The 25,290-nt window shown below is 49.9% G+C and overlaps 11 protein-coding genes across 11 annotated transcripts; 6 read left to right on the forward strand and 5 right to left on the reverse strand.

Annotated features, from left to right (window-relative positions):
* Positions 1–1,538: 1,538 nt before the first annotated feature.
* On the forward strand, positions 1,539–2,424 carry sec11 (signal peptidase complex catalytic subunit SEC11; the record flags this gene model as incomplete). Its single annotated transcript, XM_057263367.1, has 6 exons — positions 1,539–1,616; positions 1,668–1,832; positions 1,900–1,988; positions 2,061–2,097; positions 2,165–2,199; positions 2,259–2,424. 6 exons carry the CDS (start codon positions 1,539–1,541, stop codon positions 2,422–2,424), a joined length of 570 nt encoding a protein of 189 aa, XP_057125028.1.
* Positions 2,425–2,923: 499 nt separating this feature from the next.
* On the forward strand, positions 2,924–3,568 carry N7481_004149 (putative ubiquitin conjugating enzyme (UbcB); the record flags this gene model as incomplete). The annotated part of the gene is made up of 3 exons (XM_057263368.1): positions 2,924–2,950; positions 3,014–3,130; positions 3,254–3,568. 3 exons carry the CDS (start codon positions 2,924–2,926, stop codon positions 3,566–3,568), a joined length of 459 nt encoding a protein of 152 aa, XP_057125029.1.
* An 819-nt stretch (positions 3,569–4,387) lies between these two features.
* N7481_004150 (cytochrome P450) lies at positions 4,388–6,189 on the forward strand (the record flags this gene model as incomplete). Its single annotated transcript, XM_057263369.1, has 5 exons — positions 4,388–4,696; positions 4,749–4,989; positions 5,044–5,162; positions 5,219–6,019; positions 6,076–6,189. The coding sequence occupies 5 exons, from the start codon at positions 4,388–4,390 to the stop codon at positions 6,187–6,189; spliced, it is 1,584 nt and encodes a 527-aa protein (XP_057125030.1).
* A 120-nt stretch (positions 6,190–6,309) lies between these two features.
* On the reverse strand, positions 6,310–7,896 carry N7481_004151 (acyltransferase family protein; the record flags this gene model as incomplete). Its single annotated transcript, XM_057263370.1, has 4 exons — positions 6,310–7,004; positions 7,059–7,332; positions 7,396–7,677; positions 7,828–7,896. 4 exons carry the CDS (start codon positions 7,894–7,896, stop codon positions 6,310–6,312), a joined length of 1,320 nt encoding a protein of 439 aa, XP_057125031.1.
* Positions 7,897–9,059: 1,163 nt separating this feature from the next.
* Positions 9,060–11,612, forward strand: N7481_004152 (putative GTPase activating protein (Gyp3); the record flags this gene model as incomplete). The annotated part of the gene is made up of 1 exon (XM_057263371.1): positions 9,060–11,612. The coding sequence occupies one exon, from the start codon at positions 9,060–9,062 to the stop codon at positions 11,610–11,612; it is 2,553 nt and encodes an 850-aa protein (XP_057125032.1).
* Positions 11,613–12,233: 621 nt separating this feature from the next.
* N7481_004153 (choline transporter-like family protein) lies at positions 12,234–13,926 on the forward strand (the record flags this gene model as incomplete). Its single annotated transcript, XM_057263372.1, has 2 exons — positions 12,234–12,506; positions 12,580–13,926. 2 exons carry the CDS (start codon positions 12,234–12,236, stop codon positions 13,924–13,926), a joined length of 1,620 nt encoding a protein of 539 aa, XP_057125033.1.
* Positions 13,927–14,269: 343 nt separating this feature from the next.
* Positions 14,270–15,118, reverse strand: N7481_004154 (uncharacterized protein; the record flags this gene model as incomplete). The annotated part of the gene is made up of 3 exons (XM_057263373.1): positions 14,270–14,760; positions 14,842–14,983; positions 15,041–15,118. The coding sequence occupies 3 exons, from the start codon at positions 15,116–15,118 to the stop codon at positions 14,270–14,272; spliced, it is 711 nt and encodes a 236-aa protein (XP_057125034.1).
* A 1,307-nt stretch (positions 15,119–16,425) lies between these two features.
* Positions 16,426–17,819, reverse strand: N7481_004155 (uncharacterized protein; the record flags this gene model as incomplete). Its single annotated transcript, XM_057263374.1, has 2 exons — positions 16,426–17,420; positions 17,510–17,819. The coding sequence occupies 2 exons, from the start codon at positions 17,817–17,819 to the stop codon at positions 16,426–16,428; spliced, it is 1,305 nt and encodes a 434-aa protein (XP_057125035.1).
* Positions 17,820–18,772: 953 nt separating this feature from the next.
* N7481_004156 (uncharacterized protein) lies at positions 18,773–20,827 on the reverse strand (the record flags this gene model as incomplete). The annotated part of the gene is made up of 2 exons (XM_057263375.1): positions 18,773–20,024; positions 20,082–20,827. 2 exons carry the CDS (start codon positions 20,825–20,827, stop codon positions 18,773–18,775), a joined length of 1,998 nt encoding a protein of 665 aa, XP_057125036.1.
* Positions 20,828–21,510: 683 nt separating this feature from the next.
* Positions 21,511–23,073, reverse strand: N7481_004157 (bifunctional AAA family ATPase chaperone/translocase BCS1; the record flags this gene model as incomplete). Its single annotated transcript, XM_057263376.1, has 2 exons — positions 21,511–22,854; positions 22,921–23,073. 2 exons carry the CDS (start codon positions 23,071–23,073, stop codon positions 21,511–21,513), a joined length of 1,497 nt encoding a protein of 498 aa, XP_057125037.1.
* A 469-nt stretch (positions 23,074–23,542) lies between these two features.
* N7481_004158 (uncharacterized protein) lies at positions 23,543–25,014 on the forward strand (the record flags this gene model as incomplete). The annotated part of the gene is made up of 4 exons (XM_057263377.1): positions 23,543–23,748; positions 23,943–24,308; positions 24,331–24,579; positions 24,636–25,014. The coding sequence occupies 4 exons, from the start codon at positions 23,543–23,545 to the stop codon at positions 25,012–25,014; spliced, it is 1,200 nt and encodes a 399-aa protein (XP_057125038.1).
* Between the last annotated feature and the right edge of the window lie 276 nt (positions 25,015–25,290).

Consider the following 25,290-nt stretch of genomic DNA (forward strand, 5'->3'; position numbering starts at 1 on the left):
TTTGTGCTTGGGCCGTAGCCAATTTCCACGTAGAAATGTGCTTGAATTGGATGTTACTGAACAGGCGCTTTCCAGTTTTTATTACCTAGGAATGATTTGCCAAAAACTTGCCAGTATTCGATGCCTTTCACACGTAAACGGAGTGCTCTTTTCCAATAAATCCCATGCAATTGAAGCCTATGTATCAGTCATTCATGGTACCAGCCCCATGGCCTTGAATCTAGGGATGTGGAATGTCTTTCACATTCCTAGGGTAGCCGGGGGCTGGACTCCTGTCGATCTCTGGGGATATCATTCGCTGGTCGCTAAGATTGACCAATAAAAATAGCTAAGTTTGAAGATGGTGTTCAGTTTGACTTTGGCTTGTCTAGGAAGAATCCAAGTCGAGGGCTTTTTAGCCACCTTTACATTCTTCATTGTGGCGACAAGCTGATGTTCCTTCGTAGCTCTCTAGCTGCTTCTATGCACAGAATTAAGCCATGTGGCTGCTTGTCTAGCCAGTATAAAAAGGGACAGAACCAACTTAAATGGAAGTGTCTTGTGAACCAACCAGCTGACAGACCTGCCATTTGAAAATAATCGCCCAGACTGGAATTATGAGCATTGAGCTCAAAGTGAGACACTCAAGTTCTGGCTTTTGAGACTCTGAAGGAATTCATGAGATGAAACCCTTAGGGTTATATATATCTTTTAGCGTCTGCCATGCCATGCAGATATAGCGATTATTAAGCTACTTTGTGAAGATGGCCCACTATACGTGACGAAACAAACGCTATATCTGCATGGCATGGCAAACGCTAAAAGATATATATAACCCCAAGGGTTTCACCACGCGTATTTCCAAAAAAATACCTGAACTATATGGTGAGTAGAAGCAATTGAAGTGCAATGATAGTACGATCTCCGCAGCCCACATACCGTTAGGGACCATGTGGTCCTGTCCTACTTGTTATGTCGAATGTCATGTCTGAATATTATGAGAATCCATAGCTTCGAATAAAGCATCGAATCAAACTATCCTTCCCAGTCGCTTTTGACTTTTAGATGTGTTTTCCTAATGGTTAGTTGTACTACTGTTAGTACCAGGTTCTGGATAGACAGCAGCTTAGCACAGACAAATATGTGTAGTATGCTGCTTTATTGGATCTAGCCCTTAATGACTTCATCTGTACTTTAACCCATTCAAAAAGGTCATTTCTCTCCACATGGTTGGGGAAACGCGTGTTCATATAATTGTATACTGCAACTTCGCTTTGTGGTTGGCCGAAGCGCGTTCTCATTGGAGCTGGCGGGCCGCCTTGATCGACGCTCCGAGGCCAGATCTCCGAACTTCGACTTCGCCATCACATTCGAGCTCGACCAGCACCCGGGGAACTCGTGAGTTTCACCACACAGGAGCTTTGTGGGGTTTAACTAACACACACAGATTCTTTCTTTACAGCTCCCGACGAGATCACTCTATCCCCAGCGTGCCGTGTCGCACGCGCCCTCGCTTTCCTCTCCTCTTCCCCAGCTCCGACACCAGCACATCGCCCACCATGCTTTCAGCACTCTCAGGGACAAATGTCCGCCAAACAATCGCCCAGGTCATGAACTTTGGCCTTGTCCTAGGAACTGTGCGAGCTCTTGGTCCTGATTTCCATTAAGCGCGCTAATGTCTTGCCTAGGCCTTCATGATCTGGAAGTCACTGTCCGTCCTGTCCGCTAGCAGCTCTCCCATCGTGGTCGTTTTGAGTGGTTCTATGGAACCGGCTTTTCAGAGGGGTGATCTTCTGTTCTTATGGAACCGCGCTCCTCGCGCGGAGATCGGTGAAATTGTTGTTTACAATGTGGTGAGTTGCATTTGCCTTGATTCCCGTCCGTTCAGAGCTCATACCTGTCTCTTTTTTTTACTTGCAGAGAGGAAAAGACATTCCTATTGTGCACCGCGTATCACGAACATTCCCGGAGGTTGAAGGAAAGAACAACAAGGCCAAGGAGATCACAGTGTATGTCTACAACTCAAATGACGAAAATGCTGGGTGAAATGACACAGGTTGGATACTGACTATGAGAAATAGCGATGCGACACCAAGCACCCACATGCTCTTGACCAAGGTGGGAAATCACCCAACCCCCAAGGTTTTTTGCCGCTCTGGAAGCTAACCCTCTCCTTCTACCTTAGGGCGATAACAACCTCGCAGATGATACCGAACTATAGTAAGATTAGGTTGATATGATAATACGGCTAGCATTTTCTAACTCGTTTCCTCTCATAGTGCACGCGGCCAAGACCATCTTTCCCGTTCCGAGGACATTGTTGGAAGTGTGCGAGGCTATATTCCGATGGTTGGATACGTGACGATCATGCTCTCTGAACACCCTTGGCTGAAAACAGTTCTTCTTGGCTTGATGGGCTTGATGGTCATGCTTCAACGAGAATAATTGGCGAATGATTAACCTCAAATATCTGAAATACTTCTCAAATGCCTCAAAATCCCAAAACTTCAAGTGTCCGATATAGGATGCACACTTGAACAGCAATGGACATGAATCATATCAAACTAAGCTGAAGCTGTGTGGATCAATTTTCTGTACATTTAAAATCCAATGGTTCTTTGTAGCAGCATAATATTGGCCAAAGGGGTTTGTTTAACGAACGCTTCGAACGGGGCGAACGGGGCGCCGCCTGACGTCCGTGGTTCTCCACTTCACTCGGGGTGGTTCTAGCTTCGAGCTACCAGGTTTCACCCGCACCAACTCACGATTTTCTCCTTTCAAACCCCTAGGCATATCTCAGCGTCGTGTGGCTTGTTTCCTTCTGCTACGATACCTTTATTGTGTTGTCGCGTGCATATTCCTTTTGTCCCACAGGTACCCTCCTACACACCCCGCACCACCACGCCCCCCCACTACCCTACGGCTTGATCAACCTCCAGACAACATGGGCAGCCAGAAGCGCATAGCCAAGGTATGCAATCCGGCCCCTTCGCCTAGCTGTTGAATAGTCTACTAACATCCTGTTCACTGCCAGGAGTTGGCTGAGCTCGTCGAGTCGCCTCCAGCAGGCATCACGGTCAAATTGGCGGACGAAGCCAACCTGTACGAGTGGAAGGTGTTGATGGATGGCCCAGAAGGCTCGCCGTACCATGTATGTCTATCCAAGCAGCAGAAGCTGTGTCTCAAAATGCCATTCGATCGCATTGCGAGTGGTCTTGTGCACGCCGTCAAACTTGCCCTTGTGGTTCCTCACTAACATCGCCGTCCCCTTTAGAAAGGAAAATTCCAAATCAAACTCGTCCTGCCAACTGAATACCCTTTTAAACCGCCTACTGTCTCTTTCGCAACCAAGATATACCACCCCAATGTAACAAATGATGATAAAGGGAGCATGTGCCTGGGAATGTTGCGACCCGACGAATGGAAACCCAGCTCTAAGATTGGAGCTGTTCTCGAATTCGCCCGTCAGCTACTATCAGAGCCAATGCCCGACGACGCTATCGAGGGTAGGATCGCCGAGCAATACAAGAATGACCGCAAGCACTTTGATGAAGTTGCCCGGGAATGGACTCGGAAACACGCTTCTTAGGGACTTCGCACTGCGGATGTGGAGATAATGCTTCGTTGATACTTTATGAAATCGAGAAATGGCAATTACCACCATGGGCCCAAGGAGAAGAAGAAGAAGAAGAAGAAGAAGAAGCAGAAAACCCCGCCTTAGGGCTGGCTCTTGGCATGTGAATATACATGAACGAGAACACGCACAAATCTAAACTAGCTATCAATCCGACTGTGCAGACTACTTCCTCCGCGCGGGGATGTTCCGCCCGGGGAACGGAATCTCTCTCTGGCGGATCAACTCCACAGAGACATGGTCAGATAATTGAGGAAAATTTCCAATTTTCGTGATGTCTATTCGTACTAGTAGCGTACGCTCGCTGATGACCATCGGCTGGTAAATGTGAAATACCTTGTAGTTGCCTGTGCAAAAGCTGCTTTGTACTAGGTATCCCATTTTCTTATTACACAGGCCTCGTTCTTTCAAGCAGGCTGTATGACCTGAGCTAATTCCGAAGATACCGTTCGCGGAATCTTACCTCGATGGTCCTACACCTGGGCAGCTTCCCCGCAAATGACCCCACGGGGTCTAAACCCCGGCATTTCAATGTAGCCGATTGACCCATGAGAGGACGTCGGAATAGGGTATAAGTTAACGGATCCGGGCGAAAAAGAAATTCTGGACTCAAAGTATATGAAATTCGCAAGTTCACGTCAAGTTTGGAGTTGGAGTTGACTGACCGCCGGGTGATAACGTCACTGCTCAGGACCACACACCACAGCCACAGCCACCTCGTTCATCCACTCTTCTCTTCTCTTTTCTTCCCATGCTCACAATACTTGAGCAGCCATGGCCGCTGTATCGGATTCAATCGTCTTCATAGGACAGAATATAACGAGCATCCTTCTACTTGTTTTTGTCCTTCACTTTACACGCAATTATCTGACATCGGGGGTATCTGCTATACCGGGGCCATTTCTAGCCAAGATATCGAATGTTTGGAGATTCGTGGATGTTGCAAAAGGTCATGCTGAGGTGACATTGTTGAAGCTTCATCGCAAACACGGTGACTATGTGCGACTTGGTCCGAACGTGGTGAGCGTTCGGGACTTGGACGCAGTCAAAATCATTTATGGAATAAACCAAGGATATAACAAGGTAGGTAGTCTTGTTCACTTCAACTGTCTCACTTCTTAATTTTCTCTACCAGACCGACTTCTACAAAGTCCAGCAGCAATTGGCCAAGGGTAAGCCCACGCCAACTCTTTTCACCACCACAGACGAAGAGTTCCATGCCGCGATAAAACGACCTATATCTTCTGCGTACTCTATGAGTACCCTGACGGAGTTTGAGCCTTTTGTTGATAAAACTATCCATGCTTTTTTCAAGAGACTGGATGAATTTGTGGATGATCATAAGGTTTGTGATATTGCTACCTGGTTGCAATACTGTATGTTTGACCATGCTCAACTTCAATCAGTCCACTCCTAACAAGCTGAGATAGATGCCTTTGATGTTATTGGAGAATTGACCTTTAGCAAACCACTGGGGTTCTTGGAGAAAGGATCCGACGTGGATGGAATTATTGCAGCTCTTGAAGCAATGCTTAGTTATTCTGGCAAGGTAAGAACCCATTATATCATGCCTTTGAACATGAAATATACTGAATAAAGACAAAGATTGGTCAGATCCCCTGGCTAGATTATCTCTTCATCAAAAATCCCCTCAGGGGGATTATTCAAGGGGGCTCCACCGGTGCGGTGGCTCGCTTTGCCCGTGCCCGGCTAGACGAGAGACTTCAAGAGTCGAAGCTGGGAGGAACAGTCGAAAAAGAAAGCCCAGTACCCCAACAAAGAGACTTTCTTGCCAGATTTCTAGAAGCGAAAAATCAGCATCCCAATATTGTGAATGAGAACCAAGTCTTCTCCTACACAATCAGCAATATGAATGCCGGATCAGACACCACCGCTATATCGCTGCGAGCCGTTCTTTACTACACGCTCAAAACCCCACAGGTTGCGTCAAAGCTACAAAATGAACTAGACACTGCCTTGAAAGAGAATCGAATCACCTTGCCGGTCTCATGGAAGCAGAGTCAAGAACAACTGCCTTATCTCGACGCGGTTATCAAAGAAGCACTCCGTCTACATCCTGCTGTGGGGCTACTCCTGGAACGAAAGGTACCTCAGGGTGGTCTCCAACTCCCAAATGGCGGACCATATCTGCCCGCAGGGACAATAGTCGGTGCAAATCCCTGGATAATTCACCGACATGCTCTTTTCGGTGAACATGTCGATTCATTTCGTCCTGAGAGATGGTTACCAGCAAACGGCGAATCCGGTCCCGGGTTCCAGTCTCGGAAGCAGAAAATGCTCCGTGCGACACTCACATTTGGGGCCGGGTCGAGGACTTGTATCGGGAAAAATATTAGCCTGCTGGAAATTTACAAGTTGATTCCTTCGCTATTTCTCGCCTATGATGTAGGAGAATGACAGACAGCCATGAGGCCAGAGAAAGCATGCTAACAACTTTACAGATTCGATTAAAGAACCCGGAGAAGGAGTGGAAGACTACCAATGCATGGTTTGTACGACAAACGGGCATCGATGTTTTGTTGGCCCGTCGCGACTTACAAGAGGTGCCCCGTTAACGGCTTGGAATAGCATGAAGTCAATGTTGAGATCAGAATCAGAATCGAATACCAAATTTACATTGATGTATTCTTAGTTAAAATATCGAGAGGGTTTTTCTTCATCTTAAGATTGTCGTATCATGCACTTGCCTGTTTGAAGATAGAAATCGGCAAAAGCCCGTGTCCCTTTCCTAGGAAATCTCGTATATTCCCCCATGAGCGAGACACCCTCTCTAGATAATTTGTGGCTGCTCCCATTTTGGGCTCGATATGAATTGACCACAGGCGAACAATAAACAGCAAGAATGCGAAGAACAAGCTCAAGATAACCCGAAGCCGGAAAGTGTTCGGCGTGGGGATGTAAGACTCTGGGTTTGGCGTGCCATCCGCTAGCAGAGCAGGCATGAAGCCAAGGGACATGGGCCAATAGAGGAGGTAAACCAGCACAGAACGCATCAGGGGTCCGTGTATCAAGTAGAGGGGAAAGCTGATAGATCCCAGCCAAAGCAAGACTCGGCTTGAGAATATTCGTCGAAGCGTGGGTGAAAGCATTGCTCCCAAACAGACTATCTGCGCACCGATACTAGCGAAGTAGCGGCTTATGTTGGAGCCCTTTGGGAATATGGCATCACCAATGTGGGCGAGCTGGGAAGACCAGGCTGTTTGCTCGGCATATTGATCCGGGAACGAGCAGAGGTAAAAACCCAGAACGACAAGACCGTAAGGTACGGTCTGAAATAATGCTCGGGGTTTTAGAGACGCTGAAAATTGACAGTTATTGAGGGAGAGTTCGGCTAGCATCATGCCAGCGAATATGTTCGTCCCCACACCACCTGCATGTCGTTAGATTTAGAAGGCCTGGTACCGTGTGATATATATTAACTTACCGTCTAGTGTCGCCCAGCTCCAGCTATAGAGCAAAGTCTCGGCACATAGTCGGAACCGAGGCGTGGCATTGATTAATGCAAGCAGAGTCATGAAAACATACAATGAACCGCGAAATAGCGGAAGCAATGCCCACTGAGGCTGATCATAGGCATTTTCACCGTACAGCCATGTTCCGGCGAGCTCCCGAACCAAGTCCTCAACGGCAGCCACCAGCGAAACACTCGGTTTCGGCGCCGTCGATCTCAACCAGAAAACATCCACTCTGCGAGCTAGCTGGAAAACGCCGAATTGGCACACCAGTCAAGTAAGGAAAGTCACCAGCGCAGCGGGAAATACCAATCTTCCGGTACGGCGGAACGCGCCGGTTGACAAAGACCCGAGAGCCTCGGAGACGGCACCCGAGCGGGCCAGTTGGAGCGGTTTGAGGGAGTTGACGAAGCCTAGCAGGACGAAGAACATGGCTACCCAGGCCTGACCTTGGATGACCAAACGGAAGAAGGGTCGCTGAAACAGGGTGGACTTGCCCGTCTCCACAACGGAGGGTGGGATCAGGAAGGTTGCAAAGCATAGCGAAGTATGACTCGCTACAACGAAGATGGCGGCGATTCCACGGAGGCCCTAGAACAAAGGAAGACGGTTAGTGTTCGGTTCGTCATCTCCGGGATCTCCACTGTCGGAGTTTAGGGTCCACGGAGTTCCCTGGCATACGAGTAGTAGAGCTCAATGACGACACAAGACCAAGCATCAATAAACAAAGTCGATACGTACATCGGCCCAGCTGGTGGAGCGTAGCAGGGTGGGAGGCAATTTGGCTGACAGGTCTCGAATAGTAGCCATGGCGGGCGCAAACAAGATCGCGGTCGGACCTAGAATGGACTGGTCGCGCACGCGAGTGTTTCATAAAGAGAGAAGATGGGAATCAGACCCCATGAAAAGGAGACTAGGAGGATTTGTTGAACCATTGAGAGAAGGATGATGGTGCTGCATCGGATATTGAGAGGTAGAGAAGACGAGGACGGAGAGTGCCCAGTCCGGGGAAAGAGCACCACAGCTGCTACCCTAGGGTAGTAGGCTACCCCAACACAACTTAGCCGAAGTACTAGTAGTATAGTTAGACAGGGAGTATAGAGTATACAAATGTGATAGATAGATAGCTATGCATCGGGCACGGTAGAGGTCGTTATACATAACTGTACTCGTAAAGCAATAACCATTGGATAGAAAAAAGAGAGAAAAAAGAAAAGAAAAATGAGGCCCTGATCGACGCTGCATCCGCATCGGCATCCGCTCCCGTCCGCAATAGTCCATATACGTAGTCCATATAGTCAACGCACTTACAACTTCAACGTTGCCGGGGGACTGTGGTAACCATGAAGACTATCAATCTATTTACCTCCGTACATACAGTATATGTACATGACAGCATCTGTAACTAAATGCAATATGCAGTAAAATGCACGACTCATCACATTCTGAAACGCCCTTTCTTCTACGTCATGTGACGCTAACCCAATGAGGCATTGTTTTTCTCATTTCATTTCTCGTCTCTCGTTGGCTTCCTCTGCATCTGCATCGAACTTTTGCTTTTTGCCTCCAGGCGTTTCCCCTACCTTTCTCTTATTATCGCCGGCAGGTTCTGGCGGGCCTTGTCCTTCGTTTTTGGGTTCTCGCGTTTTTGCGCAATCTTCTCTACATTCTCCTACGGAGTCATCCGCTCACACGCTCAACCCTTTTCTTTTTTTTTCTCCTTCGGGCCTTCTCCGACCCTCGTGTGCGGCGTACACGCACTGTAACCTTCTTTGTGCCCCGTTGATTCTTCATTTGGTTACTATCCCAACATTCGACCCTCCGACTATTCGACTATTCGCGTCCGATTCTTCCATTCTCCCTATCAACCGTCCATTCATTTGCACACCTCTGAGCCGCCGCCGGCCTCTCCGTACTCTCTCCCCTTCGCCAGAAACCAATGTCCAGCGGGTCCTGGGTACTAGATCGTGGCCATGGTCACAGACATTGTAACCCCTCGATATCCGCCGCCGCAGGTTGAATCTGACCTTCGTGGTCGCCGAAAGGTCCTTCCGCCGCCGCGTTTGGATTCTTTAAAGATTGATCCACACGCGCGAACCAGACAACCCTCGCCAAGATCGTCGCCGCGCTCTCCGCACTCTCCGCATCACCAGCCGCGCGCGCGTTCCCCTTTACCAGCACAACCACCGAGCGCAACAGAAGAGCGCCCATGGTTGCCCATGTCGCTTCGGGCCGGTTCTCCGCAGCAAGAAACAAACGACGACTGGAGAGTTCGCCGCCCCGTTGCGCAGGCAGCTCCCCCTTTCACCACCCCACCCCCCGAACCCCCAAAATGGTATCCTCACGATAGCGATGTCGACCGTCCCAACCACCGAAAGGCCCCGCCGCCGAGGGGTGGTCTACGCATTTCAATGTCAACTTCCCGATTGCATAACAGACGGCCCAGAACGCAGGAATCGCCGGACCGCCGACAAGACGTCCATGTCCATGTCAATGCCCATGGCCTGCCGCTGCCCCGTTTCCCTTCAAATGGCCCGGCCGATGATGATGCTCCACGGTCTAGTGTCAACTCCAATTTCACTTCACGGTCCAGCATTGAACAAACGAGTGGCACTGAGCGTAGCAGTGTACTCACGAAGAGCAGCTCCATCACGGATCTATCGCCCGACACACCCTGCGCTCCCTATGGAATGGACGAAGGCATGAGTGTGGAAGATGCGATCTCCATGTATCTTGACGGCTTCAGTGATGTGACAGAGGAGCCCGCCTCGCCAAAGTCTCGGGCAGATAGCAAGGCGCCGTCGATCACCCCTCCACCATCGCGGGATACGACCTTTGAAGAGCCCCCTCTTTCCATTCGGACATCGCTGGACGATATTCCACCTATCTCTCCCCTACCACCGACGGGGGTTTCGGATCCTGTCCCATTGGAATCGATACCATCCGACTTCTATCTTCTCGGGCGCAGTGCCCTGGATGCCGTGGTTGTAGAATCTCCACCAGAAACGCCGTGGCCAATGGCCAATCCAATGGAACAGGTACAATTCGAGGAAGCTCATCCAGAGGTTGTGGTTCCCGAAGCAGCACCTACGTCACCATCACTCCCGCCTCAGCCGCCATCACCACCACCACCACCACCACCTCCACCACCTCCACCAGCTCAATTCCAATCATCACCTATTCCCCAGTCGCCCCGTCAGCGACAGCCGTCCAAAATTACAATACCCGGTCCCGTCCCTCCTCCACTCAGTTCTGGAACTGACACGCGGGATGACTATGGCTTTCGCAAAGCGACACAGTACGTCACCTTGGAACAATACGAAGCCTGGAAAGGTCCCTACTCCAACTATGCGGCCCAACGGCGCGCAAAATGGCACGACCTCATGAAAGAGAATGGGTTGCCAACTGCCGATGTCACTACTTTCCCGGCAAAATCCAACAAAATGAAGCGTTTCGTACGAAAGGGCATCCCGTCGGAGTTTCGAGGTGCGGCTTGGTTCTGGTATGCCGGCGGGTACGAGCTCTTGAACCGCAATTCTGGTCTCTATGACCAACTTGTCGAGAAGGTCATGGCTTCACCTAGCAACGATGATAAAGAGCACATTGAGCGGGATCTTCATCGTACCTTTCCGGATAACCTCCACTTCAAACCAGACATGACTGATGCTGCCGGAAACTCTGGAAGTAGTAATCCCCAGTATCAGAATGACACCATGGAGACGTCGATGATTCAATCCCTACGCCGGGTACTATATGCTTTTTCGCTTCACAACCCCAAGGTTGGCTACACACAATCGTTGAATTTCATCACGGGCATGCTTCTCCTCTTCCTCCCGGAGGAGAAGGCGTTCTGGATGCTGCATATCGTGACCTCGGTTTACCTCCCAGGAACGCATGAGATCAGTCTCGAGGGCGCGAATATCGACCTTTGGATTTTGATGGTTCTCTTACGGGACTCCATGCCGGGCATCTATTCCAAGATTGCCAGTATGGAAGGAGCGCCGTCCACGAGGGGCAAACTGCCACCACTCACTGTGAATTCCCGCCTGCCGGACATCACTTTGGGGCTCACAAACTGGCTTATGTCGGTTTTCATTGGGACTTTACCTTTGGAGACCACACTACGAGTCTGGGACATCTTCTTCTATGAGGGCTCGAAAACATTTTTCCGCGTCTCACTAGCCATCTTCAAGGCATGCGAGCGCGATATTCTCGCTGTTTCAGACCCCATGGAGGTCTTCCAGGTGGTACAAACCGTCCCCAAGAGGCTTTTGGATGTCAACACCCTACTTGAAGACTGTTTCATTCGAAAGAACCGTGTCGGCCAGGGCCGGATTGAAGAGCTGCGCGCTTCACGCCGGGTGGCCGTTCGACAAGAGAAGCTTCGCCGGTCGGTCGCATTCAGCAAGGGCCAGATCCCATCGGCGACCGACGATTTCACAGTCCGTTCTCGCAACCAGACACCCCGAGTCGAGGAACGGGTGGTGCACTCCTGGCGTCAACTCAAGCAGCATGCATTCCGCTAGCCCCGTTTGCCTGCCATTAATTTCTGTAATCATAATCGGTCTTTGTCGGGTTTCGACAGAGCAACCCGCGAGAACGGGGGGCATCCTTGCATTTTTATCATTTTTTTTGGGCGGCGTCTATTCAGGAACTGGGAGGCGGAGGGAATGATTGGGAAAAGGGGGAACTCGCATCATAGACGCATATTCATTTTTGCACATGTACTGTACATACATATCAATGCCACGCCAAGCAGGCAGCGCTACTTGGACTCTCGGCACCCATAATTGAACCCAATTTTGTGGAATGAATTTCCGGGTTGAGTGAACCATCTCCCTACAGGGCTGACTACAGTAGTTGACTAGTTAAGGAACTAAAAGAACTAGAGGAACCGCGGGGCTTGGCAGGGTTCAGGATTGGTCGATCGTTCTTTCCTTCTGTGGTTGCTCGATCGACTGGGTGCAACTGGGTCAACTCGGTGATCGCTCCTTCCTCGCTTTCCTGGTTCGTGTCGTCATGCACCTGCCAATGCGGAGTTCAAAAGCAAACCAGCTCCTTGCTTTTCTAAGTCCCCGACTTTTCCTCTCCCTTTGATATCTTCCTGTATTCTCCTGATCATCCGCCCTTACACGGAGCATGCAGTCATGAGTGGTCAAGCAGCTAGTTATTACGACCAAAATCAGGGCTTTGACCCGCGGGCTCAGCCGAACTATCAACAAAATGGCTATCAGCAGCAGCAGCAGCAGCAGCCAAACTATCCACAGCCAAATTACCAACAACCCAACTATCAGCAGCCTCCAGAGTCTAAGCCTCCGCCAGCCCAATATCCCGAAAATCCCCCTCCCCCATACACCACCTTCGACCAGGCATTCAAGATCGAGAAGCCCAAGTACAATGATCTTTGGGCAGGACTGCTGGTTGGTTCTCCACTCCCGAGGTAACCCCAAAATCAATGACCCCAGCTAACCAAATAATTTCCCTCCCCTCCAGTTGATCGCTGTCTTCCTCGGATATGCTGCAGTATCGGGAATCACCATTCACAAGTATGCCACAAACAAAGGGTTCAACGGAGATGGCATCTATGGTGCGGCCAATGATTTCTCCCTCAACACCAATACGCTGGTTCTCTTCATCTTCGTCCTCGTGGTCGCCCTCGTTCTTTCATTGGCATACTTCATGGGCGCACGGTATTTCACCAAGACTTTCATCTGGGTAACCGGCATCCTGAATATCGTCTTTGCGCTAGCAACTGGCATCTACTACATCGCTCGCAAGCAGTATGGCGGTGGAATAGTATTCCTTCTTTTCGGTGTCTTTGCCATTGTATGCTTCATCAGCTGGATCCCGCGAATCCCATTCACGGCCTTCATGTTGCAGACCACCATGGACGTTGCGCGAAACTACGGCCATGTCTTCCTCGTCAGTGCGCTAGGCGGACTTGTAACCGTCGCTTTCTCAGCCTGGTTCTCCGTGACTCTTGTCGCAATTTACGTCGCCTATGAACCAGACTCAAAGGGCGTGAATCCATCCTGCGCAAACGGCGGCTGTAGTAACGCCAAAGTCATTGGATTGGTTGTGTACGTCACTTTCGCTATGTACTGGTTCAGCGAGTGGATCAAGAACACCGTGCACACCACCATCGCCGGTCTTTATGGATCGTGGTATTTCTGGAGCAAGTCGGCCGATGGTATGCCCAAGGGTTCGACCCGTGGTGCGTTCCGACGGGCGACCACTTACTCCTTCGGAAGCATCAGTTTGGGCAGTTTGATCATTGCGTTTGTCCAGATGCTGCGCCAAGCATGCTCCATTGCACAGCGCCAAGAAGCCGGCCAGGGGAACATAGTTGGCAGTATATTGTTTTGGGTCTTGGGCTGCTTTATCTCGCTCTTGGACTGGCTTGTTACATTGTTCAATCGCTACGCATTCTGCCACATCGCACTGTACGGGAAAGCCTATGTTCCTGCCGCAAAGGATACTTGGAAAATGATGCGCGATCGTGGTGTCGATGCTTTGGTCCAGGACTGTCTGATCGGGCCAGTATTGACTATGGGTTCAACATTTGTGGCCTACGTATGTGCCTTGCTGGCCTATCTTTATCTGCAGTTCACCAAGCCTGCCTACAACAATGACGGGGACTTCACTGCGGTGATCATGGCTTTTGCTTTCTTGATTGGACTGCAGGTCTGCCAAGTCTTCATGACGCCCATTGGAAGTGGTGTCGAGACCATCTTCGTTGCTATGGGCTGGGATCCCCAGGTCATGATTAACGATCATCCGGAGATTTACTACAAGCTGGTGGAGTTGTATCCCAAGGTGCAGCAGGCAATTCATGCCTAAGATACTGCAGATCGTTGGGGTATGAGATGTTGCGAACTTGCCCTGATGATCGTCTCCGCCTGGTGGAGCTAGGAAGTTTCAAGTTATCGGGGCAGTTGATGGGTATAAGGCAAGTATATACTAAATAATATTTATTTTTACAAAGGAACATGACAATTCATGGAATAACATACGACGTTTCATTGATCATTACAATTTCGATGTTTTAAATAATCCGTTCGAATGCAAAAGACGCCGGTATAGACCCCGAGACAAAAGAAGTAAGCCCTATTACTTGGGAAAACAGAAGACAAAAGATAAGAAACATAACCAACCCCTCAACTCCACGCAACGAATCAACCTCTTACAGGGCAATCATCAGACCCATGACAGCCGCAACACCAAGAGCAGCAATACCACCGTGGGCAGCGCTAACCTGAGGCGCAGCACCCTGGAAGGCGTGGAAGCGGTTAGGATCCGCACCACTGGGGGAAGGAGTAGCAGCAGAAGCCTGGGAGCCGAAGAGAACAGAAGAAGAGGAGGCGGGAATGAGAACGCCGTTGGAGTAAACCGGCGAAGAGGCAGCAAGCATGCCAATCATGCTAGAGCTGACGGGGACATTGACGGGGATCTGCGAGATGTGCATCGGGGCGGGCGTGGTCTTGCAGCTGCACTCAGTGTGGGTCTCGGTCTTGGTCACGTAGACCACGCGGGGCTGGGGCATCTCGGGCTCGGTCTCGCTGGAGGGGGAGTATGCGCGCTTCATGTTGGCGGGCTCCATGGGCTTGGAGGCGTGGCGGGCTGGTGCCGAGACGCGGTCGCTAGAGCAGAGGGAGGAGGCGAGGGAGTTCAGGTCTGTGTGTTCGGGTTGGTTAGTCTTGACTATGTTTCAAAGGTGAAGGTGAAGGTAGTGAAAAGGTTGATGGGAGAACGTACCAATGCCGGCTTCCTTGCAGATGGCTTCGGCGGACTCGGTCAGGTTATCGATGGCATCCTTGTTGTTGCAGAAGCACTCCTCGGCGCTCAGATTGGTGCAGTCGTTGAACTTGGAGACATCGATGCCGTCCAATGCGGCGGTCTGGCGGAGTTAGGGCTGGATCCGAATTTGAGAGTAGTATGTACCAGTATAACTTACAGCACAATCAAGGTAGTTGCCGCTCATCTTGGCAGTGACGCCAGCGACGAAGACGGCGGTAGCAATGAAGGAGCGCATCTTGGAATTGAAGCTTTTCTCTTTTTTTTTTTTTTGATCGAAATGGGAGAAGTGATACTAGGTAAACGAGAGTCCAGTATCTTTAACAAAGATAGAGTATATTAGAGAAAGGTTTGAGGCAAGGGTGGCGCCGGGCCTCCAGGATTTGGAATCGACTTTAAGTACACAATAACGAAGTCAATAAACAAGGTCAAGCAATGGTCCGTAGCCCTGTATCCCTTGGCTCCCTAGACCAGGCCAACCATTTGAACACTGGTTCGGGCATTTGTGACGTTCAGGCATTCTGGAAATTGACTCGAACGGGAAGGAAGACGACACTCACACTGTATGGATAAGATTCGACTGGCATCTGACCATGCCTCAAGGTGCAGTGCAGTGCATTTTGCAGTCTACATGGGCACAACTCCCCTGCCGATCGCTGCGGAATGACACAAAAATGTGCCAGTTGCCATGTCCTTTCTTCGTGCCTGGCAGTATCCCTAGTAACCCTTCCTACAAGGAATCTGGTTCACGGAAACCTCACCAAGTAACCTGCAAAATACGACTTGACATCTGACACAAAGCAAAATACATACCTGCAGTGTATTAGTTCTTTAATACCTAAGATAATTGATTTGCGAGAATTGAGGGTTTGAGCATAGTGTACTACATAGCACGGGTCACATACACGCCGGGCGTTCCCATTATCTACAAGTGACATGTAGTTAGTTAACTCACGTCGAAACATCCTCAGCTTCAGTATGATCTCGTGTCGTTACGCCGGCATATGCAGAATACCTAATTTGGTATTGAACGGATTCTGGATGTGTCCAGAAATTACTTCCTGTTCTGCTTTCTATTCGTCGTAGGCGAAATATTTTTCACTGACACATTGAGAGATTGATCTGCTTATCACTGACACCCGGCAACCCAGAAGTAGCATGCTATGTGGCAAATCCAGTCGTCTATGAATAGAATCCACACATAGTACTACTCAGGAATGATCGACTGGCCCAACGAAGAATTGATAACCACCTCTTATCTCTTGGCCAAGGTTCAGCAGACGACATACATTAGCATTGGATCTTCAGGGCTACGAATACTCCATGCCTTATGCTAAGTACTACTGGTACTAGCAAGAATACATCATCCCAAGGTCTTGGAACCGGGCAGGTGAGGTCAGCTGATATATTCTAAATGATCAAGAAATATAGTGGTGTACTACAAACTGCTAGTTACTGCGTGCCCATGAATAATTCAACCTTGAAGTGAAAAGGGTATCTTTTGTATATACTAGTATTAAGTCATCGCAATCCCATCCGTCACCATTAACGATTGTGCAGCCCGCCATCCGCACCAGGCAATTCTGCAACAGAGTTCCTGGAATCAATCTCGTGGGGTTTCCCCGTGATCTCACTACCCACAACTTCCGAAGGTAACTTGTGCTCTGCCGCGTAACCGTCCACCTCTGCGTACTTCTGCGGTGTAGTTCCCTCGACCTCATGCATCGGCTGCGGCATAGTCATAGCCACATCCTCAAGCGGTGGTGGAGGAGGCGGCATCGTGCCACCATTACCTTCTCCAGGTTGGTAAGCTCCTGCCTCTGCTTGCTTTCTTTTCTTCTTGAGCAGGAAGAACATAAAACCCGCCGCTGCAATACCAGCAGCACCAACGACGCCGCCAACCACACCGCCAATAATGGCACCAGTATTTGTCGACTTCGAGGAGCCTCCAGATTTTGACCCTGAATTTGAAGACGATAGGTCTGACTCAGATGTTGCAGTTTCTGAGGCAGAAGATGACCCAGAAATTTGGACTGAAGTCGCCTTGTCTACCTTCTCGGAGGTGGCAGCTGTGCCTGAAACATATATGTCGATCCAGCTAGCATCAACGACCTGAGGTCTTATGGCCGCGACGGTGGGATAGATGGCTTCTAAATCAGTGGTCGTAGCGGTGCCAGCCTGAGTGACCGAGTGACCACCCCCAGTAGCCGAGTTTGTATCCCAAGTATCCACTACAGCAATCAATGCTAGGGTTTGAGTTGTCTTGGTGTAGTGGCAGCCGTAGTCGGTTATGTCTAGCTGGGGGTATACCCATGTTCGACAGTCGGGGTAGTCTGAATCGGTACAATACAGGGCGAATATGTTCGTGGGATAATTCAAGACTGAAGGAGTTGCAGAGACCTGTTTGCTGTTGTAGCAGACTGTCTCCCAGGTGCAATCTTCTGGTTTGCCACCATCACAACAGCCTACCATTCCAGGGTAATTGCTATCGGAAGTATGGAAGACACATTGGTAGTTGTCCAGGCATCGAATCGATGAATCTGGAAAGCATGAATATTAGCTACCTACATCTTTTGTTGAAGAGACGTCGACTAAGATAGGGGGAAAAAACGATTAACTAGACACCTACAGTCATCCCAAACACCATCAATATACCCACACACACTTTGTGGCATCCACGAGGTAACTGTTGTTGAAGCAGACGGGAAATAGAGCAAGCTCGATTCAGCTGCAATGAACGAGCTCACAAATGCATCCTCATCATCACCACGGCGCAGAAAACCCCTCCTGTAATCCACTGCGGCAGTCGGCTCAGGGTAATCCGGCTGTAAGGCTGCATGGCCTGTGGCAGTGGGATCAGTGCCCGGGAATGTAATCGCCCACGTCAGAGGGAGAAAAGCAAGACCGCACAGGCCGATCGTTCGTCTCCAAAGCACCATCATTCAAATCGTACGCAAACTTGAAAGATGCAGGTTTGGGGAGGAAAAAGGCTCAGGCTTTACGGATACGACGCCTTGCCGGTACGCTATATACATCGGGTAAAAGTCGGATCATCCCCCCTCAAACATCCATAGATTTTAATCTCCCAATGTCTCGCTATCAGGGGCACCGACCCTGTCAGCCTCAGGTCCCTGTAAGCAAGCTAATGGCCTCGCCCATCGAGCACCCACTTTTTGTGCTGGTGAGATCGGTTTTACTGGTTTATAAAGGAGACGAGTCGGGCTTGGCGGCGCCAGTGGCTTCTAGACCTAACTCTGAATTGGGGAATACGAGACGAGGTTTCTGGTGATAACACTGAGAGTTTAGTAATACCAACTGAAGAGATGCTTTAAAAACTTAGACATATTCTAATGTATATAGTTTCTTTCGTTGAATTGGGATCAAAACTGTGAACTGTTGTTCCGGTTCAAGAACGATCGGAACATTCCACCCACATGGAGAGCCTCGTTGACGAGAACCGGACCCTGGCACTAATCCATAACAGGATATTTATTGGATGATCGCTTTTTTCTCAAACAGTGAGCAGTCTGGAAGTCTGTAGATTGGAGTAAGCCAATCCAAGCTCGTCTGACTCGCTCGGCAACAACCAAACAAGTGAAAATCCAGATATCAATTCTACCTGACTGGGTGAATAGCGAAAACCATGAGTATACAGAGTACGTACCCTCAAAATATCAAATTCGACCTACAATAATTTCAGATACTCTTCGAGTTGGCTGTAGGGTGAAACAAATGTGTGATGGCGCAAGAAGAATAAAAATTGCAAACAAAATCCATTGGGTATACTGGGTCCAAAGAAAAACACTCATCGCTCTAATAAAACCACACAGAAAAAGACGTTCCGATCATTAAACCCCACACAGAAACTCCAAACTATTGCTCCGAAGCCAGCTCAGAACTTCTCGCTTGTCACACAGCGCGTCGCCCTCACCAGCAGCCATGCCAAGAGCTTAACGGCAAGTGTCAACCCCTTGACGAATAACTCCAATCCCCAAAACAGAAGTTTCAGGATGGTCCGAGTAATCCCTGGCATTTTCTCGCCTTTACGAGAAGATTCAGGGCCATACCGACCGTATTTTTCGAGATCGAATTCTTCAACAACAACCTGCTGGTCTTTATTCTTGCCTTTCTTGGCCGTGCGTCCGTCAACAGATGACGAGGAACTCGGCTTAATTCGTTCCCAGAACTTGAAGAGGCTCTTCCGCTTCGCCGCGGCTTCGGCCTTTGCATTGGCATCTTCAATTTGAGATGCTAGATGTAGACTCTCTGCGTAGTCTTCGCGCTCGGCAAGAGTCGTGACGAGTCTCCCGCGGTAAGGCACTCCAACCATCGGCTCACTGTTCATAGATGACTCAAATGAGTGGTGGGTACTACCAATCTCCATGTCGGCAAGAATGGGATTGGTGATCTCGTCAGAGACAGCGACTGCAAGCATTGCCGCGACGAGTGAATCGATCGCATAGAGCGAGGGAATAGTCGCGATGACTGCAGCTGGGGAGATAGAAAGAGTTCGGGTTGCCAGATCAAGAGCCGCCAGCGGTTCGTCGGAGTCGGTAACGGGCAGTATGGATGTTCGTGCCGTAGCAGCCTGTTGCGCAGCCTCCATGGAGACCGGTCCAGTGACAATGATAGTTGGCGGTTGGGTAAGTACTGCGTCGCTCGAAGGCGCAGATACAGCGATATGAAGCATACCCGAAGACTGAGATCGTACAGGGGAGAGAGGAATGCCCGCAGCTCCAACCAAAGCCGGCGGTTGGCGTTTCGACAGTGATGGGTGACGAAGCTCGTAAAGGCGTAAATTACGATTCCAGGACAGTCGACAGGACTCCTGTGCGGCAGCTCGCTTAAGGGCATTTCTCTCTATTTCACCAGCCTCGGAGGGGGTAAGTTGATGCTCTTTGCTGACTTCAGCTGCTTGCTCGATGGCAAGCATAGCAGCTAGTCTGGAAAAGAGAAGGGCCACGAGTCCGTCGTTGGGATGCTCTCTGCGTCGGCGCTCTTCGAGACTCAGACCCATGATTGGGATATCACTTTCTGGATTTGATGGCGCTCCACGAGAAATAGCTATTTCGTTATTCGAATAAGTTTGCAGCGAATAAAATGGTTGGCTAGAGTTCCCGAACGTGAATGTCGCTGGGCCGGTTCTGGGGTAGAAGTTAGCAAGTTGACTTGACCAGCAAAGAGCGTTGGGCATGAAATACCTTGTCAAGCGAAGGTTGACTGTACCGCACGGGTTCCGTGGTCTTTGACCGTTGGCTGCTTCCCAAAGCATTTCCAATTCCTGGACAGAGGAGTATCGGATCTCCTCTGGCTCCAAGGCACCAGTTGGAAAGTTGAACACGCTTGCAGGGACAGTCTTTGGCCCAAGAACATGGTCGATATCAGAAGTTGTAGTTAGTGTGAGGTTTGGCCTGCGATTACGCTTGGGCTTGGGGGCTTCGGTAGGCATTTGTGAATCATTATTTTGTGTGTTGAGCGAGGTCTTTGGATCAAAACGAGGGAACATCGACCTCATCGGCAGGGGAGAAACGGAAGATTGGGAAGATTGAGGTGAGGTAGTTGAATTCGTATTCTGATCATTGTTGCTACTACTATCGCCGGCGCTGCCTTGTGAGGGCAAGGGCCGATGGCTCATCGGACTGGTGTTTTGATGCCGTCGGTTGCGAGGAGACTGCGGAGATCTCGAGCGTTGGGAAGATTGCGTGGCTGGTGACTTTGATCGTGCGAAGTTTGTAGCAGGTAAAGCCGGTGGAGGTGGAAATTGTTGAGTGTCTTCGATAATTTGAAGCAATACCGACTCGGTATTGCTTGAGCTCTTGATCTCCTCAAGCGGAATGGGAGATGGCGGTTCATTCTTCGGAACAGGCTTTTTGGCACCTTTTCGAAATGGATTTCTTTGTGCTCTAACCTCAGGCGAAGGAGGCGGAAACAATTGAAATTGACTCATTGTGTTGATTTGCGATGGGATACACTTCCGTGCTGAGTATCAATGCACTGGAGTAGGAGTCCCGGGGCAAACATAGGATTTACGAACAAGAACCGACCAGGGGGGCGTTTTGAAAGACATATAGACCATATCAACCGCTGGGCCCTACATGCTGCAGAAATGCAGCCATGAGCCAAAGCGCGTCGAATGTGACAAGCCCTATTTTTAGGGGCGGCGCCTAGGGTATAGCGGCCGTGATTGGCTGCTGCAGTGGGATGAGAACAGTGACTTGAGCGACCGGCGCGTCGAGCATACTTGCTGATTGGTTTCATCTATGCCACAGGTGGGAACGGCATTTCCTTTTTGCAAATCTGTCTTGACTCTGGCGTTCCTGGATATTAATTGGCGGTCGACTCGGTAGGAATCTCATGGCTAAGTTAGCGCCCCGAGCAGTCGACGCATACAAACCAGGTGCTTGACGTAGAAAAAGAAGCTAAAAAGACAATTAGTTTCTTCAATTAACGGTAGTCCCCAGTATGCGATGCTGGTTGGCTGTTTGTCAATTAATCGAACCGGTTAGTTCAAGATCCTGACCCCCACCACCTGTAAATGCGGGGATAAGTCGATAGAAAGAAATAGAAAGACACCAGTCTATTGAGCGTTATATTTACATCATATAGTACAGTATACTGCTTCGAAAGTGCTCAAGCTGAGGCTTGGTCATGCACAGAATACATCAGACCCTCGGCCATCGCAATTGCACCTTCCATATCACCCTTATTATATAGGAATAGGCCTTGCAAAGCAGCCGCGCTAGTAGTCTTGGAACGGTCTGCCTTCTGGCCATTCTCATCCTCGATCAAACCAAGCTCCTGGAGTCGGTTGAGGAAGATCTGGCGATGCGTGCCCTCGGGATCTATTTCTTCGTAAAAACGATCCCAAAGGCGGGAAACTTGATAGCGAGTAATTTCGCCAAGGCGAACAGTCATGTCGACACGGCCAGGTCGGACCAAGGCTTCGTCCAGTCGCTCGACGTGGTTGGTGGTAAGAAAGACGATACGCTCCTCGGCACTGGCAACGCCATCAAGTGTATTCAACAGACCGGAGAAAGTCACATTGGCTCCACGGTAGCCATCGGCTTCAGACTGTGTGCGTCTGTTGGAAAAGGCCGCATCGACATCCTCCAGCAAAACTAAAGTTCGGTTCGGGACAATAGTCAAGAGATGGTTCAACCGATCATCCGTAAGCCCGCGCTCACTGAGATTTAGGATGGCAATATCGTAGTCCAGCTCGCCAGCAAGCGCTTGGATGAATGAACTTTTACCGGTACCTGGGGGTCCGTAGAGCAAGTATCCACGTCTGTATGGAATGCCGCGATCGTGATACCAGGAAGCGCTCCCGATAAAGTCTTGCACGTCATCAACAATACGTTCTTTAACCCCCTCGGCGAGGACCACTGACTCGAGCGGACGCTTCCGTCGTGGATGTCCAAATGGCCGCCATTCCGTTCCCCAGCTGTTATAAATGGTTGTCTTTCCTTCGTGTGATTTCGCAGCGTAATCATGGGCCTCGGTAAAAAGATCCTCGAATATGTGACGGTGGGAGTAGAGAGTGGTCAAGGTAATCGTTTCCCAAGGTTTGCCGGTTTGAATGTCGCGGGACTTAGATTCCCGCATACGGTTGACAAAGATGAATGCGTTTTTGTAACGGAGGACGTGTTTTCCAGGGCCTGGTACCAGAGAAAAGTGTGTTTGGATCGCGCCGTTTGCCCGTTCGACTTTGGAGGTCTGTATGGAGAGGTGTCGCATGCCGGGGGTCATCTTCTGGAGCATGCGATCGAGGAGACCGGTATTTTGGGCGGCGGCACGCGTAGCGGAGTGTTGTGATTGTTGATAGAGGGTCATCCAGTGTAGGAACCATGGGTATGAATCATCTTTAATGCTGATCTCGACGTCTACTAGCATACGGCGACGGAGTAGAGCTGCACCGTGACGGAAACCCTTTTGCGCAAAGGTCAAACCTGCACCCAAACCTGCTAGCCCAAAGCCCTAGGGAAAGATCCGCGTTAGACAAAAAAAAACCATGTCAATTGAAGCTAATTGGACCAAGCATACCGCCGTGAACAAAGGATTATTTGTTAATTGGGAAAAAAGGCTGCCGTCACCATTTTGCGCCGCTTGTTGCGCATTCTGGACCGCCTGTGTCTTTTGCTGCAAGATCAGATCGCCTGCAGATGGCGCAGCACTGGAAGCTCCATTTGGCTCCATGCTGGCCGAGTCGAAGGGTAATATAGAAGCAGTATTGACTGGAAGTGTTGTCTTCCAGAGAGAAGGTACCGTTGAAAGGGTCGACGATAAGAAACTATCGATATCGGAGTTATAACGGGCCGGGCTGGCGTGACGGTGACGGAGACCCTAGACCTTGGGTGCTTCGACTACGCTAATCGGTGATCACTGTTATTTATCTGTTACTACAATCTTGGACTATGGCTGGTAAACTGTTGATCGGCTGAGAGCTCCATCCCTTCCCCCTCTCCGGAGTCGATCATGCGGGGGGGAACGGCCTTCACATGGAGCCGACGGAGGGCGAGACTGGCCAACTCCGCCTCGGAGATATCGGGGCCAAATCGATTGGGTCTTCTTCAAAACCTTCCGCATTCTTCCCAATAATAGCGGCCTGGCGCAGGGTTCGCGGTCGAGTGCATTGGGGTGTATTTAAAAGCGTTAGCATCCCCTCATGCTTGCTTTTCTACAGCGTCCCCGAATTTGTCGGCGGCCGAATTACTTCACTTCCACTTTCTATTCGCCCGTCCGCAATATGGGCTCGACCACGACTGGTGTGCTGTACGCGTTGACAGTGGCCACCTCCCCAGCCAGGCCAGCCCCCGAGGATGTCTTGGAAAAGAGTCATCATGGAAAATCGGGATTCAGAAACCCTTGGGAGTGAGTGGTCGCGTTTGCTGACGCCTTCGGTTGTCGCATGATCCTAACCCGAAATTTTCCTCGTTCAGCTCATGGAAAGATGTGGATTTCAGTAATGTCCGCGAAATGCTCATGTAAGTGTTCTGGAAAAGCCGAAAAGAAAAGAAAACCTGGAAGTCGATGATCTAATCGGTTTTCTCTTCTTTTTGTGATAGGCGTCGCTTGACCGGCAAAGCCAATGTACCCGACACTACAGGCCCAACCGTCACGGTTCGAAAGCCCGAATTCCTCCCAACTCGAGATACCACAAAACTTCGGGCAACATGGCTAGGACACGCCTGCTATTATATTGAATTCCCTGGTGGTCTTCGGGTTCTTTTCGATCCCGTATTGGACAAGCACTGCGGTCCTTACGGCCTGCTGGGACCGAAGCGATACACGCCCGCTCCCTGTGAGATCAAAGACATCCCCTTGATCGATGCTGTGGTCATTTCACATAATCATTATGATCATCTCTCCCACCCTGGTGTGACTGAAATCGCCAAGTTACACCCCAACTGCCATTTTTTTCGTTCCGCTGGGTAATAAGTCCTGGTTCCATAGTTGCGGAATCGAGAAGGTGACGGAAATGGATTGGTGGGATGAGCGCGACATCACTCTGTCCCCATCAAATGATGAGAATGCCCAAATGGAGGTTACAGGAAAAGCTACAATTGGACCGGCGGAGATTAGGGCTCGGCTTGGGTTCTTGCCCTCTCAGCATGTTACCGCTCGCACACCCTTTGACCGCTTCAAGACTCTATGGGGTTCTTGGTCTATTGAGTCTGGAGGTAGCAAGGTGTATTTCACAGGGTCAGTCATTTACGATGCCATTGAGTCGAATATAGGTGAACTAACTGGTCGAACAGCGACACTGGTTACAAAGCAGTTCCTGAGCTCCCCGAAGGTGAAGATGACCACGACGCCAAGTACGACTACCCTACCTGTCCCGCATTTAAACAAGTGGGCGAATTCCGAGGTCCCTTTGACCTGGGCTTGATTCCTATCGGAGCATATGCCCCTCGTCATATCTGGAGCCCGGCACATGTGGATCCCCATGATGCCGTTAATATTTTCCAGGATACCAAGTGCAAGAACGCACTTGGAATGCACTGGGGAACGTGGGTTCTTACTGAGGAGGATGTTCTTGAGCCCCCGGAGAAGCTGAAGACCGCACTGAAGAAATTCGGCATGCCTGAAAAGGGTGTCTTTGACGTGTGTGAGATTGGCCAGAGCCGGGAATACTGATCTTGGGATAATATCTACCCAGATATTGATTTTTTGTCGTGGTGCACTTATATAGAGGTTCATAACAAGCGCGGTGTACACTACATGGAGGGGTTGAAGATACTGTACGATAGGAGAGAGTCGGATCGGGTTGAGATACACCAACTCTATAAGCATTTGAATTGTGATCTATACTACCGAATCTACTCATCATACTAATCCCTGGAATTACCATTAGTAGTAATTACTAGTCCTACATAGTATTATTGTTCCAACAGATTGAAGTAAATAATCTTC

Source organism: Penicillium waksmanii (genome assembly GCF_028829765.1).
Source record: "Penicillium waksmanii strain IBT 27052 chromosome Unknown utg000004l:1.0-5674109.0:1.0-5678898.0, whole genome shotgun sequence".
Classification (NCBI taxonomy): domain Eukaryota; kingdom Fungi; phylum Ascomycota; class Eurotiomycetes; order Eurotiales; family Aspergillaceae; genus Penicillium; species Penicillium waksmanii.